At 36.4% G+C, this 15,784-nt stretch overlaps 1 protein-coding gene across 7 annotated transcripts in view; it reads right to left on the bottom strand.

Moving 5' to 3' along the window:
• The window catches only part of ITSN1 (intersectin 1), a 142,101-nt gene that overhangs the window by 79,596 nt on the left and 46,721 nt on the right, over positions 1-15,784 (bottom strand). For 6 of the 7 annotated variants that reach the window (XM_037376400.1, XM_037376399.1, XM_037376398.1 and 3 more), the window contains exons 6-14: positions 14,056-14,235; positions 13,325-13,418; positions 10,466-10,566; positions 9,777-9,840; positions 7,695-7,832; positions 6,625-6,740; positions 2,904-3,166; positions 1,730-1,879; positions 1,414-1,554 (exon numbers count right to left, since the gene is read on the bottom strand). In XM_037376400.1, coding sequence (XP_037232297.1) covers positions 1,414-1,554; positions 1,730-1,879; positions 2,904-3,166; positions 6,625-6,740; positions 7,695-7,832; positions 9,777-9,840; positions 10,466-10,566; positions 13,325-13,418; positions 14,056-14,235 — 1,247 coding nt within the window. The remainder of the gene's footprint in view (positions 1-1,413; positions 1,555-1,729; positions 1,880-2,903; positions 3,167-6,624; positions 6,741-7,694; positions 7,833-9,776; positions 9,841-10,465; positions 10,567-13,324; positions 13,419-14,055; positions 14,236-15,784) is intronic. The other variant, XM_037376403.1, reaches the window with a different exon arrangement.

Below are 15,784 nucleotides of genomic sequence, written 5' to 3'. Positions count from 1 at the left end.
ATTTGTTGAAATAGCATTTATCTATCAATGCTATGTAGCTGCTTATCTTCTTCTGAAGTGAGTTACAGTACCTTAGACCATTTCAATGAAAAGCTTTTGGAATAGAAGGGTTACAGAGAAATTGAGGTAGTCGTTGCTTTTACATGGAGATCAGCTGTGCACACAAGATCAGCAGTCTTTAACTTACTCAGGTAAATGGGGGGGGTTTCATGCATTTTATCAAGCAGTCAGTTTTTTGTCTCTTTGAGCCAGTACTGCTATGTGTAACTTAATTTCCTACACTTGATTCAACTCTGTTTGACTTCATATTCAGTTGTCAATACAGAAGCATTTCATGAAAGAGAGAAGAGTGGTTTCAAGCCTAGCTATGGCAGTTGTTTATGTCACAAGTGTTGCCTAGTAGCATTTCTTGTTTGCTATTGTATGCATCAAGTGGACAGAAACACTGTGCAAGAATATGACCCCTAAATTATACCTTTTATAATAAGCTGCTGCCAAAAGAAAGAAGTCTTGTAAACTGTGTAATGCTGTTATACAAAACTTCAATAGAAATGTAAGATGTTTTAAGAAATAAGAAAAAAACAGTCAAAAACCCTCATACGTAAAACAAAAAAAATCTGAACTTTCAAGTTCTGGTTTTGTTCAAATGAATGTACTATATGCCTAGAAAGTTGAAATGGAACAGTAGGATTAGGTTCTAAGAAAGGTTTTACACCTAAGCCCTCATAATGTAAGTGGTAGAAAAGCACTGAGAGCCCCACTACTGACCAAGGATTAATTTCAAGCAATATAAAATATTTAATAAAGAAAAAAAATCCCTAAATCAAATACTCATCTAGAAACTTTTACTAATTGCGAAGAACATTCTTTCACTAAAAGCAGACATCTACTCAATTCCATCTTTAATTTGACAGAGAATTTTAGAGAAGTAGGAAAGACTAATGCCAGAGTCAGACTAAGAACTAACTGGTTTAACTGGTAACTTCAATTTTGAGAGTTCATTATTTCATAAATTAAAAAAAAAAAAAAAATACGCATCATCAACAAGCTACTTCATTGAAGTCAATTCTTTCTTTCAGCACACAAACAGCAATCACTGCCAACAAAAATAAATGCCATAAAATTTCTTCCCCCTCATCCCCCCCAAACCCTTTAACATCTTCAGCCAAACAATTTACTTACTGCTCCCCACAACAGGATTTCATGAAGATGAAGTGATAATCACAGACACACCTGCAAGTGTAGGAAGCAATTCCTAGACACGTCTGAAGAAGATTCATTTAAAAGAATGACAAATTATCTACAACAATTCCTTATGTACAAGGAACAACACATCATATATTGTAGCAAGTTTGCTTAGGATATTGATCCAGCTGAGAAAGTCAAAATGTAAGGCTAAGAACATTTTCTCACCTGTAGCTGCTGTTGCAAATGGGTGATTTCAGCAATTCTCAGTTCTCTAGATTTATTTGTACTTTCAATTTCTTGTCTTTGGGTAGACAGCCGACATCTGATATCCTGAAGCTTTCCCTCCAATTGATTTTTTTTATCATTCTTCAGAAAAAAAGAAAAATATCTCTCTTTTTTTAGCAGAATGGTTTGTCATGCAAGTAAGGATCTAAAAAGCACTTATATTCCATATTTAAAAATTGAAATTATAGAAAATAAACATGGCCATATAACAGTCACTACTGTGCTTGTGTATTTTATCTGCAACACGATCACTTACTAGAGCTTCCAGCTCAAATTCTAAGGTCTTCTTCTTTGCCTTCAGAACAACTATGTCCTCTTGTTCTTTGTTTCTTTGATTTAGCAGTTCTTGCCGACGATTACGCTCCCACTCGAGTTGCCGTTGCCTCTCAAGTTCCCGTTTTGCAGCCTGCAGCATATGAAATAAATATTTTTATTTAATTTTTTTATTTTAAAAAATATGAAAGATCTATTTTGAGAAACTATTCTAATTGCTAATAGTCATTCTAATGTGCAATTAAAACAATATAAAAACTTCACTAAACTGTGGACTAAGTATGTGCCTCTAAGCATAGAAATTGCTCAATTGAAACCCTCACATGAGAACACTGGTGAAACGGGGCTTCACCATACAGCAGACAGAATCACAGAATCATTTAGGTTGAGAAAGACCTTTAAGACCATTGACTCCAACAATTAACCCACGACTGCCCAAGTCCATCATTAAACCAAGTCCCTAAGTGCCACATTTACACTTCTTTTTTTACATACCTCCAGGGATGGCGACTCAACCACTTCCCTGGGCAGCCTGTTCCAACGCTTTAGGTGACTAAACAGTTTATCACTCCATTTTAACCAGTTTCCCAAGATCCAGTTTTCTGATTTAACAAGTTGTTCCATGTTAAGACTTCAAGAACTCACCAAGATGGCATCAAAAATCTTTCAAACCTTCAATATTAGACATTCTGCAGCTTTGCAAAGAATAGTCAAATGCTACTGCACTGAATGCATCATTATTTGGCAATGTGAGAAAATAAAAAGCAATTATTTAAAAAAGCTGTTAATTTGTTAAAGAAAACGCGTGCTGGTTAAGTTATCACAGGACATGAATGTCAGCAATACCCATGAGTTTATCATCATTCATTCAAGTATATCTTTGTATCAAAGAAAAAAATAATTATTATTTTTAAACAAGTCAGTGGTTAGGAGCACGCTGTCCTAGATCTAAATGTCTCATCCATCCATTTCACATGAAAAATAAAGAGATAGCCGACCCTTTCCTTACTTTCAAGAACCCAAAAATTTAAGTTCCTTCTTTAAATGTTTACTTACTAAAAAATGACAACAAAATATTTAGTGTACACATTACATTTTGTTCTAATCAAACACAGCTGCCAGTGACATAACCACCTTCCTTTTATCCAGTTGGTTACCTCTCTCCTTTCTATTTCTTTCCTCCTTTCCTCTTCCCTCTGCCGTTCCAATTCCCGTTGTTTTTCCAGCTGTTTCTCTAGCTCCAGTTGTCTTTTACGTTCTTGCTCCTGCCGCTCACGTTCTTTCCTTTCTTGCTCTGCCCGTTCCAGCTGTGCTAGACGCTCTTGTTCTTTGCGTTGCTGCTCCAGGAGAGCCTGCCTCCGTTTTTCAAGTTCTAGGTTGCCACGTTCAAAGTTCTCCCGTTTTTTATCTTCAAACGTAACTTTAATGTGTGATAACATGGAGCAAAGGAGAATTAAACTTTGCTACTGACTTAAAAAAAACCCTTAAAATCCATATATGCTGAATCTAAGTGAAACAACCTTTCAACAATAGTAGATGTAGGTCTCAACTACTGATCATATAGCTCTACAGGTAATTCTAGGTTTTATCATGATCATATTGTAGATCCCCTTAAACCCACATCCTTAGGAAACCAAGGTGTGAATTTCAGTTCCTATTCCTCAGGCTTTTAGGTTTCTCCACAAAGCCCAACAGGTGGGTATAACTTCGACAAACCACTTGCCAGCTAATCCTCTGTGAGGACACAGGATCTGCAGTTCCTCTATACATTTGACAGTAGTAGCAGTAAAAGAACCAACACTTCAATTACTATAAGGCAACAAATTCAGCTGATTATATTATTAAAAAGCCATTATGCAAATGACGAAAATTACTCAGTTACTGTCAGGAAAAGAAATGGCTTGTTTAAGTTCTTGAGCAGCTGAACTGAGCAGTAGGAAGACTAGATTTCTGCAGATTTGCATCCTTATCACTTACTGTCCTAAAAAATTGACCTCAGTTCCAGCACAGGTTCCCTGACATCCTTCTACAATATCAGAGACTGTCCTTCCCTTGCTTCACATTCCTAGGGCCCTCTCTCACAGATCTCAAAATTATTTTTTCCATTTCACCTTGTAATTCTTTTCATACCCTGTATGTCCCATTGCCATATCCCACATTCGATATTGCTCTCCCTGCATGTCCAACATGTACATTTTTGGCATGCAAGTCAAGTTAAGAGATAGCGCATATTTACTTCAAAGTGTGCAGACACTGTTTAACACGTTGGCTTGATGTCTGCTGAACCAATCGAATTCTTGTCTTTTTCTAAGTCTGCCCCACCCTTTCCTATTGCCTATCACCAATTTTCATAAAAATAAAACTTGAAAAAATGTAACCACTCTGTTGTCTGTCAAGTTTGTTTAAAATTAGCCACTGGGTTCAAAGAATATTAAGATCCAGAGCTGATCTGTATCAGAGACACTGATGGACAATGTGACTAAAATCCCTACTGACTTAGAAAACCAAGCAAAAAGAGGAAAAAAAAAAAAAAAGAAAAAAATATTTGTCAAGAAAGTCAATAACAAGGAATAGGTAGAAAGACAAAACAGTCGCAAGTAGTATGGACATTAAGATAACACATTTAAGGCTCAGAAAACATGTACCACTAAGAAGAAAAAACAGGTTCTTAGATGGCTGCCCAACAAGCTAGTATGGTCACTGAGCAAAATCATGGTAGCTACCAGAGATAACAAAACAAAGCATATCCAAAGTACAAAAATAGAAGAGAATGACTTCTAGCAAATTAAATAACTAGCTATTGGCTTGTGTTACTACGATTAAGGGAAAGCTTCTAAAAGCTTATAAAAGCCAACAATAAAAACTCTTTCAAATGTCTCAAAAGGAAAAAAACCATACCGAGCCAGATTAGCAAAGCCAATGAAGAATCAAGATGACATTCACTATAAGTGATCTTTATAATGGAAAATTTATACACCAAATACAGTAAAAGTCTTATACACTCTAGTTCCTCTTTAACTGAAAGCAGAAATGGCTTTAAAACAAAAATAAAACCAAAAAATTAAGATTAACAGTTTGCCAAACCCAGACAATGCTAATCCATGGTTCTAATACAACATTAATCAATTACGAGCTGTGCTGTACAATCTATCCTTTAATCAACGTAGTGCTGTAAGACTACAAGATGACAAGTGCAGCACCAGTCTTTAAGAAAAGATGACACAATGATCTTAAAAGCTACAAAGTCAGTCTACTCTCACACTGGGCAAAGTAGCAGAGGCTGTGCCAGACAGAGTTAGTTAGTAGACGTGACTAAACATGATACCATGGAAGAATCGGTGCAGGAGAGCTACCTCTCAAGTCTAATAGACCCAACTGTATCAATGAAAAAGCAAAAAAGAAGATCAGTCAAAATCCAATAAAGAAACTAAGCCAATGCAGTGGTTGACCTTCCTGACACTACAAACTGCATACCAAAATCCTCTGATTGCAGAGACACAAGACTCGGGCCTCAAAACAGCCAGTGCAGGAGAGTCATATCTCACCTGTGGCCAAATGTTCAATTGTGACCCTTCAGCAGACCCTGCTATCTCCCTTCAACCTATCATTATTACCCAGCAGACTGTCAGCAGCAGTTAGTTATAAAATAAAAACCAAAGACAAGAGTTGTATCTGAATAGCTCACATGCAGATCCCTGGAACTAACCTGTTATAGAAAGAGACAGAAGCTCCTTGGGAACTAACAGTTAACAGATTAGAACTGAAGGGTGAAATAAATTACCAACTTTCACAATGACAGAAACATTCTCAGTAGCCTCCTTCAAAGATCTCTACTAGCAATTGTGCTACTCAGTGTGCAACAATGATCTGGAAGAGACTACAAAGTAACAAGACAGCTTCTGGAGATTATGCCAGGTAGTCACAATATTAAAATAAAAACCTGACTGTGAAAAGCTTTAGAAACTGAGTTTCACAAAACTGAGTGATCTGGCAATGAAGAAGCACAGAAAATTCAAATATTGACTAATACGGAGCAGTGACATGGGGAATAAAAATAATCCTAACTAAACACACAGAGTCATGAGCTCTGAAATGGTTAATAGATTTGGGGAAGGATGCTGGCATTACTGCAGAAAGACTTCTAAAATATCAACTCAGATCTAAGCTGTGATCGAAGAGGCCACACAGTGTTAGGAATCAATTTTAAAAATTGAAAAATAATTTAGAATAAAACAGAAAAGCATTATTATGGCACTGTATAAATCTGTCATATTGCTACATCTTCAACTGTGTGACATTCTGGTCATCTTAGAATAAAACAGAGCAAAATAAAGAAAGTAGAAAGAACAAGGGGATGATCAGATGTGTTAAGATGTTTCCTAACATTTAGCATCTAGGAGGCTTTCTACTCTCCCCCCTCCCACTCCTCCCCTTTTTTCCTTTTCCCAAAAGCAGGGCTTCTAAAGCTTGTATAAAAGAAACATTGTTATACAGACTGCAATGAAAGGTCTCTGTATGTATACTGTGATCTTTTATAGAGTACATACGCCAAACTACACTCCATCCAAGTCAAAAGATGGAAGTAGTAAAAAGGTTCACTGCAGCCCCATTATAGGACTGCAAAATGCTGCCTCTGTTGAGAGTGCTTAAGATAGGCAGCCTGAATGTTGTTCATACCTCTGTTATCACTAACACAAAGGATCACACAACAGTCAGCAATTAGCTGGACCAAGCAATGTCTTGGTTATGTCTCTGACATGTCACAAACTGATCTGGAAACAAAACATTTCTTAGTAAGCCCTTATAACTCCACAGCATATGACCTGATTATAACATCTGGTAACAGCACACAATACAAATCTATTTTTGCTTGCTCACCTGGTAATTTCTTTTCCAGTTGCTGCTGTTCCTCTTCTAATGCTGGTTCTTCTGGTAACCTTTGGTCTACAGACACTGAACTTAGAGCAGATATGCCACTACCAGAGCGCACTCTTCTGTCAATAAAATGACAATTCTAAGTTGCTTTAAAAAGCCTATGCCTGCCAAATTTGTTTATGATTTAACAATGAAATCATGAATTAAATGCAACAGTTTAATGTTTAATGATATTTAATGTTCCCTCAGTGATGCCCAGAGGATTTTACTCAGCCATTGTCATTAAGACAACAGTATCCTCCAGAGTCCCAACAGCACACACTGGTGACCTGAGAAATCTAATTCTAAGTTCACAGTCCCATGCAATTTACCAATGTGTTCAACCCTGTTTCCAGGGTCTTTCACTTGTGACCACTCTGAAGTTGGGGAAATGCCAACTTAAACTATAGCAAAAGTTGCAAAGACAAAGGAAGAGCTCACAGTCAAGCTAAAAGCAGGACCTCACAGAAAACAAAAAAAAACCATGTAATCTTCAGGACGATACTTAAAGAACATGAAGCTATGATTGTATGCAAACATTTCTTTCCATTGCTGTTACAGTCTTCCCACCCATTTCTCCACAAAAAAATAAAACAGAGAAACAGAAGTAATGACTCACCACTACTATTCACAGATAAAAATGTATCAAAAGACATCCTAATTCGGTAGAGTGCAAATTCACAGCATGTTTTGAGTTTCAATACATCCAATTTGCTCTACAAAAGTATAAACTTGAACTGTAACACTTCATACTTCTATGGCCAGATTAAGGTTTTTGGAAAGTATGTTGGCATAAAACATTGAACAAAACTATATTCTTACAAGGAATTCTTGCTACTTCCAGCATCCAGTATTTGTAATAAAACCAAAAAGATAGTCAAGCATTTCCCAATGAGAAAGCACTCTGTGCCATAGATGCAGTACAAAAAAAGAGAGCAGTTACTTTTCAATTTCTTGTACTTTACGCTCACAGGACAGCTTTCCCAAATGAAATAAAAATTTAGGAGCAAGATTCCAGAACTATAACCAGTTACCTAAATGAAGGTGGAATATACTCTGGAGGCAGTACAGGTGGCAGCGGCTGACCAGACATAGCTACATCAATTAAGTGCATAGCCAGAATAAACTCTTCAGCTGTAAGCTTTCCATCTTGATCAATATCGGAAAGATTCCTTTTTAAAGGGAAGGTACAAAGTAAGTAAATCCTTAAATATTAAAAGTCACTGTTAAAAAGCATAGTTTTAATGTATTCAGTTCCAAATTAATTCAACTTTTCACTATTTTTTCACACTACTTTACTTCTTTGAAACAGAAAGCAAAAACCAAAAATCAAATGCTTCACTATTTCCCACATTTCTGATGCATATCTGCCTTGGAACTATCCTTATAGCCATGGCTTCTACTTCACTTGCTTTTTGAGTGCTGCCTGTACCATATGCGATAGTAGTAATATTAACCAATGCAGTTTTCTTGAACACCTTGTGAACATCCACTTCACAGTATTATTTAGAAAAAAATCAGCTTAAGATGCTTGGTAGAACTTTATGGTTTGGTCTCCTTCTTCCATGAAGGCTCCTATCTCACATTCCAGAGCACATATTTGCATTAAAAATCAAAGCCATTCTAGTCCTGATAAGCACAAAAACATTTTAGCATTATGCACATACTGAAAATTATGGAGTAACATCCCTGGATGTCCTAAAATCAGTATTCCAACAGATGCAAAAAATGCTTTTACTCATGTTAAGGTGGTATTGGACAAAATTTAACAGCCTGAACATCAGCTTTGTTTCTCTAGTGTGCTGCACTCCAATCACGCAGAAAAATCTCCCATGATACTGTGAAAATCAAAGGTAAGCAACTGAAACAAGGTACAGGACTTTGTTTATGCGATTTAAATTTGGAGGAAAAATATTAATTTCATTTGATCCATGCTTATGTTATTGAACTACTCAGGCTGGGGCACAAGAACAAGCCCTAAAATAAAAATCTAGCATGCAAGGATATAATTGATCAGCTAACCTAATACTCTGGATCCACATCTTTGTTACAGAAATATCGAAACAGCTGCTACAGAATAGCCGATAGGCTGCATATCAGTACTTCACTTCGTATGCCTATAAATCAGTGAATCCAGTCCCAATACAGACTGACAAATCTTGCCCCAGAGAACAGCAACAGCAGTTCCACTGCCAGACAGTAAGTATCAGGAAAGGGAGCAATACTTAGGACAATAAAAGATGTAAAATCGATTCCTTATCTCATTAGACTTGGCAGTTTTTAATGTCAAAAATTAAAAGTTATGTTTAGAACTCCTAGTGTACGCTGACAACACTTCCATGCCCACTCAACACTGGCAACAGGCAGAGTGTATTTTGTTTAGTCATTTGCTAGCTGATTGGGTTGATTTTTTTTTTCCTTACAGTAGCTTTGTTAGGAAACAGAGGAGAGAGTGCTATTAAAGCAACAACACAACAGACATCCCCACACAGAAGTCAGACAGGTTAGTGAGTTGAAAATGGTTTTCAAGTAAAGACTTATAAAGTATAGAAGTTAATTAGAAGTAACTTTCCATGTGACAATAAGAACATAATAAACTTAATCAAACAGAAGTTGAAAGGAAAAAGAGAAGCTGAGACAAATCCTTTTAAAATCCATTATTTTAAACATATGTAACTCCAGCCTCTTGGAAATAAGCCCTTGGAAACTCACATAGAAGGCAGACAAGTCCCGAAGAAAGTATGGTTCTGAATCAAGCTTCCTTTTGTACTACCTGTGCAAATGTGTAAGTTTCACTGGTGCTGATATCACATATGGCTAGGGATGTAGAAGACTGAACAGCTGGTCTGCCTAAAAATCCTATAATTGAAACCCAGCTTACAAAACATCTATATGCTTAGCATAAAAGATGCTTTTTTTTTTTACTTTTATGAAGTAATATTAATATAACTGTAGCAGTGCAGGGTTTTTTTTTTTATAAAGTTATACATTAAAAAAAGCAACGTATAATAATTTATCAGTGGAGGGGGACTGAAAAGGAAGTAAAAGCCCAGTATAAAGTATAGAGGTTTAAGTACATTTTCCAGTTTGATGGAAATTCATAGATTTATTTTTACCATATTGTAGCCAGCTGAGCCTGGGGTAAACTTGACTGCATAAGAATAGTTCTTGCTTGCGGACCTAACAAAGTGAAATAAGAATTAACAAACAAATAAGCAACTTTCTCCTTTTCTTGCATTACCAAGTAGCTAATACACAAGCCAAGCTTAGTTCTGAATAGGTAACACTGAAGAGATGTTACCAGCATGAACCTAGGCTCCCTCCCCAAAAGAAAAAGCTAAAAAAATACATAACCCTTCCCTTCTCTACAGCAATATTAATTTAAAAAAAAAAAAAAAGCTATGAAAAGCAAAGAGATCCTCCCAGAACTAGTAAAACCAAGCCAGTGTACTCTTCTAGTTTCTTTTTGAAACTGGGTAGGCACCCTCATCAGTGAGTGAACTGTAAAAATCAAACGTAAGCAATGAACAGTGAGTAAATGTCTGCACAAGTTTTTACATAACCCACTGTACCCTTCCCCAGCGCCAACTTATTTCACAGAAAATAAAGGAATAAAGGTGATAAAATGATCCAAGCTATGATGAATACTTGCTTCAAAACAAGATCATAAAGCAGTTGGAAGATTCAAACAAAAACACATTGAGGAGAGAGATGAGTCTCTTACTATCTGAACAGCATTCTAAATGCTATTCTAATTGGCCTTTTATGGTTCAAAAAAAGGAGACAACAAAAACTGCTTCAGTACCTGTTAAGTGTCCACTCATTGTTTTATCATGACTATTGAACAGCTGCCTGTACTTCAGTCTTGATGACTGAGGTACAGCCCATTCTGCCACAGGAGGAACACTAGAATTAGAAAGAGGGTAAGGGGAAAGGGAAATATAATATTAAATTTAATCACATGAAGCTAACAGGTACAACAGTGTGAGGTGCTGCACAGAGATCAAATTTTATGACTGAAATGGTACTTTTCACAAATATTTCCTTCTATCCCTGAAACCACAACAGCTTTGACTTCCTGTTTGAAAACATTCACCATAATGCAGTGTCTTAGAAGATGGTTTTTTGGTAAAGTTTAATGTGATAGGTCTAAGAGTTTTGCTTTTTTCTTTACTAACAGAGAATTAAGTTACCTGAACAGTGTAAAGGAGCTGAAAGCTTTTACCTAAACATATAATAGGAAATGCCTTACCACAGTCAGCAGAAGTAATGTCTCATTTTACCCTGTCTTTAACTTTTTGTCTTAACCAAACAATTCATAAGCTGATTCAGGAAAACAAATGTAAAATACAATGAAAACACAGAAAAAGTGTGAAAGAGCTACACGTGAAAGCAATCAGTTTCTCATAATGGAACTCAACTGACAAATGTAATATTCCCAGTTCTAATACATTAACATACTAAGTGTGTGCTGTTACTTGTACCTATAATTTCCCATGCTTGAAGGCTGACAAGCCTTCATGCTGAAAATGAGCAGTTTCTCAGTCTTTAGGCACATTCAAACTTTGTCTTTTTTGTTACGGTTCAAAAAAGATGAGGGGAAAAAAAAAAGCAGCCAGATTAAATAAGTATTTGTAACAGCATACCAAACTAGAGTTAAAAAAATGAACCAAAACTACCAAATCCCTTTTCCTGGGTCCACTGAGCAGAGTAAGATCTTTCAAAGTTGAACTGCAAAGAAATACTCTGCTATTTGACCTCATACCCTATTCTCACATGACAAGACCCAAAACAGCAAATACCTCTATTTCTATTACCAAAACACTGTGCTTTAATAATACTCTTTTACAGGAGCAAAGCTAAAAACAAGATGTATCTTACATAAGGAAAAGAGAATTGAAACTAAAAGAAAAAAAAAAAGAAGAAGAAGAAAGGAAAAAGCTGACTATTTAAGTTTTATCTGTTGCTTATCTAAATAACAGGGCACAAGAAAAACCTGCAGAAGAAAATTTAAAATAGATAATTAAATAATGTCCCAAACCATTTTCTTTTTGCAAAAAAGATGTGAATTCCTTCCTCATCAGTTTTGCTAGATTTGGAGCTTCCACAAATTAGGTCTACCTTTGTCTTACATACATATGTAACTTGATATGTGAAGTAAGGTACATTAAGTAACGAAATTCTCCATCACTGATACTCAAATGGTAGTTTTGGAAGAAAAAATGCTGGAGGACAAAACAGTTGACTTGTATGCCAAACACCACGACTGCCCAAAGTTCACTACTCATGGCTCAGCAGAGTGATAAAAGCACTCCAAATGGCATACTGATTTTCACCCTTCTCAAAATTTAAAATAATTCTAAGCTATAAAAAAGAACCCAAAACCAAAAAACAACTTCAACTTCATATTTTGGTTTAATGGACTTAGCTCTTGTTGCTTCCTTTCCATAAACTCTGCAAATCAATTACTTTGCTATCTATTTTCTCCAAAGTAAAACCTGAAGACACACGCTAGTTCATCACTCAGCATTAGCAGCAGTCTGTAGAAGGAATACCCCCTTCACTGGTGGCAGACATTTCAGAGTTACTGAAGTAACATCAATTGAGCTAAGGAAGCTCCAACCCTGGCCCAAACAGATTTAGAGAACCATGCATTTTCACCTTAGAAAAGTCGTCATTTCACCTGAGGTTCAGGCATCTGTTGGCAATAAAAGTGACCAGCAAGACTGAGATATCATTAACCCCAAAGCTATGACAGCCCTCTCATGGAATATCTAGAAGCCATTTCAGCTAAGTTTCTTGAACTTCATTAATTATTAATACAAAGTATTGTTACAGACAAAGCAGATAATGTCTTGTACCTCTGGAATTTGTATCAGAGCATCACTATGTTCCTGACAGTATTAGATTTCAAAGAGAAAAAGATTTGTTTTGAAAGATTTTTAATCCTATTTGTCAAGAATCAGTAGTGTTGCTTATCTAATAACAGGGCACAAGAAAAACCTGCAGAAGAAAATTTAAAATAGATAATTAAATAATGTCCCAAACCATTTTCTTTTTGCAAAAAAAGCTGCAGTGTAGACCTGTGAAAAAGTTTGATTTACAAAGACTTTGGGAAATTACTATCTTACCTCCTCAAAGTTTTATTTTGTTAGATACATTACTTAAGACCATAGTAAAATACATTTTGCCTAACCATATGTTTTTCTAGGCCTTGAAATAATTTTAGTTGATTTTTCATGCAGGGCTTGAAGAATATGTAAGAAATTGTAAGAAACAATTCTGTGAAGTGCATTTAAAATAAAAGAACTATTAAATATTTCACTTTTCAAAATAATCCTGGAGTTGCTAATTTTAAAGAACATCGCTTTTTAAGTTTTCACACTAAAAGTGCCTGTGCAGTTCTTACACAATGCAGATTGTATTTACAGAAGAAAATGCTTTTCTGAAAATCAAGATATCTCAATGATACACTACTCATGGACCACTCCTTGTAAAACCACAGCATCCTATGAAATCCTGAAGTAATATCTCAGCAGGAACTAATTTCTGCAAGTAAATATTATTTCAGAAAACAACTTTGAAAAAGAGAAGTAGTTTTTCTAACTCAGGGGAACCAGATACACAGATACACTAATTCCACACCAATTCCACACCAACTTACCTAGCCACATCAAATGATTGTGCCTTTTGCAGTTTTGTGTTTAGCTGTGATCCTGGACCAGATCTACTAAAGGAAGAACTCTTTGGCAATGTGGCTGTAAATAAAAGAATACACGTGTTTACTAGTATCAGCATTTTAAACCACAGAATTTCATTACATTCATTTAGTTCCTAACATCAAACAGAAGTAGTATGGTTCTTCTGATGGTATCCCTTTTAAAAATATTAAGGTAAGGTAACAGCGTCTAACAAAATAGGTGAAAACACACAGGCACCTCTCTCATGCCTTTTTTTACTTTTGCAGTTTTATGGAAACCCTGATTATACCAAATTATATTGTGATTAATGTTAGAAATCATATGTAGTCCAGTATTTTAAAGTAATCCCAAACAAACAGCAGTACTTCAATGGTTATAAATAGGAGAGGACCAATTTCTAGGCAACAGTTTACTGGCAAGCTGGATTTATCACGCTGCTGTATAACAGGGTTAATACTTTGCTCAACATGACTGACTGTTACAATACAGTATATCCATGTTTCCTCTTTTAACTTTTATAAAAGTTTGCTAACCAATTGCATTGGGCTAAACTGAAGTACAGTCCTTGTCCAAAGTCATTCTTTAAAGCAAGTTAGAATGGCTGATTTCCTGTCTACTATTCTGTAGATCCAAAAAAAGTGGCAAAATAATTTGTTAATAGCAAAAGAGTAAACAGTCTCAGTATGTAGCATACCAGGATGAGCAAAAGCAGGCAGAGGCTGTATAACAGCAGGAGCTCCATTAGCCAGGGGAGGTACTGCTGCTGCAGGAACAGAAGATACTAATGGTGGAGACATTCCTACTACTGGAATAGATGCCATTGGCACTGGGGCAACAGTTGTAAGAGATGGCATGCTGGCAATGCCCCCAATACCTATGGGTAAGAAAATGAGATTATTTTTTCTAAATTAGAGACTTCTAATATGATACAACCATTTAACTGCAGCCTGCAACCCAGCAGTAAATGCAGAATTGAAGAGCAAATTGAAATGGAAACTTCTACAGACCCCTTGAAAGAACTCTTACAGTCTGCTGCACCATTAGCATATTGGGGAACATAAAACAATGCAGAGAACACAACATAACACTTTATAATATATGCATATAAGAGCACACTGGATGCAACACTGACCAAAAAAGTCTATTAGCATTTGCTGAAGAAAAGAATTGTTTGCCTTGAACTAAATGAAGAGCAGCACTGTCAACTTCCAGTGAGTAATGAACCCAAAGTCTACATTTAGCCACAGCTGAAAAGAACAAGTTTCAGGATAAATGCTTGCAGCCTATTGTCAAGATGAAACAGTGCAAAGCTAATAGGGTAAAGCACAGTAATGAGGTATTTTAGGTGTAAGCACAGTTGCATGGATAACAGGGAGGTTAAGGAGGTCCAGTCATGCCAATGGGAAGAATAAGGGTGTGTGCAAATAACTGAGATGAAGTCTATAGGGAATGAGAAAAAAAGAAAATCACATATTGTTCTCGTTTTCTTGTAGGTTTGACTTTATTATGCTGTTTCTCAATTAAACCAGTATTTCGTCTGTTCAAGTCACTGATTTCTTACAGTCAGAAATAACATTGTAGAACTTGTGGAAGTGACAACTGATCAAACAACATGGTTGCACGCAGTTTATCAAATGCACTATTCTCTTTTCTTAAGGACAGGCACCTATCAACTTGAGTCACAGCAACAACTAAAACAGAACAGTAAAGAACCTCTCACTACAGAATACAGCAGGACATTGAGGTGTCAGACGAATGTCCTGGTTTTGGCTGGGATAGAGTTAATTTTCTTCTTGGTGGCTAGTGCAGTGCTGTGTTTTGGATTTGGTGTGAGAACAGTGTTGATAGCACACTGATGGTTTTGGTTATTGCTGGATAGTGTTTGTACGGGGTTGGGGACTTTTTAGTTTCTCAGGCCTTGCCGGCAGCAGAGCTAAAAAGGCACAGATAAATAAGAGGGGACACAGCCAGGACAGCTGACCTGAACTAGCCAAAAAGGTATTCCATGCCATGGGACGTCATGCTCAGTATATAAACTGAGGGCGATGGCCAGGGCCTGAAGATCATTGCTGTGGGGCTGGCTGGACATTGGTCAGTGGGTGGTGAACAGCTGTATTGTGCATCACTAGTTTTCTTTTCTTCCTTCCCTTTGGATTTCATTGCTTTCCCCTTCTACCTCCTTTTCATTATAACTGTTGTTATTCTTGTTCTTTTTCTTTTCTTTTATCTCAATTATTAAACTGTTCTCATTTCTACCCTGGAGTTTTATATTCCTTTCTGATTCTCCTCCCCACCCCTCTGAATGAGGGGGGAGTGAGCGACCAGCTGGCTGGGGTTAAACCACAACAATGAGGTTCAGCTTTATTTAGTTATTTTCCTCTCACCAACCCATTTTCCCTATTTTTTCCTTGAAATGATGGCGA

This window comes from Falco rusticolus, chromosome 2, assembly GCF_015220075.1.
Source record: "Falco rusticolus isolate bFalRus1 chromosome 2, bFalRus1.pri, whole genome shotgun sequence".
NCBI classification, from domain to species: Eukaryota; Metazoa; Chordata; class Aves; order Falconiformes; family Falconidae; genus Falco; species Falco rusticolus.
Note: the sequence above shows the minus strand (reverse complement) of the source record. Positions and strands in the feature narration are given on the sequence as shown.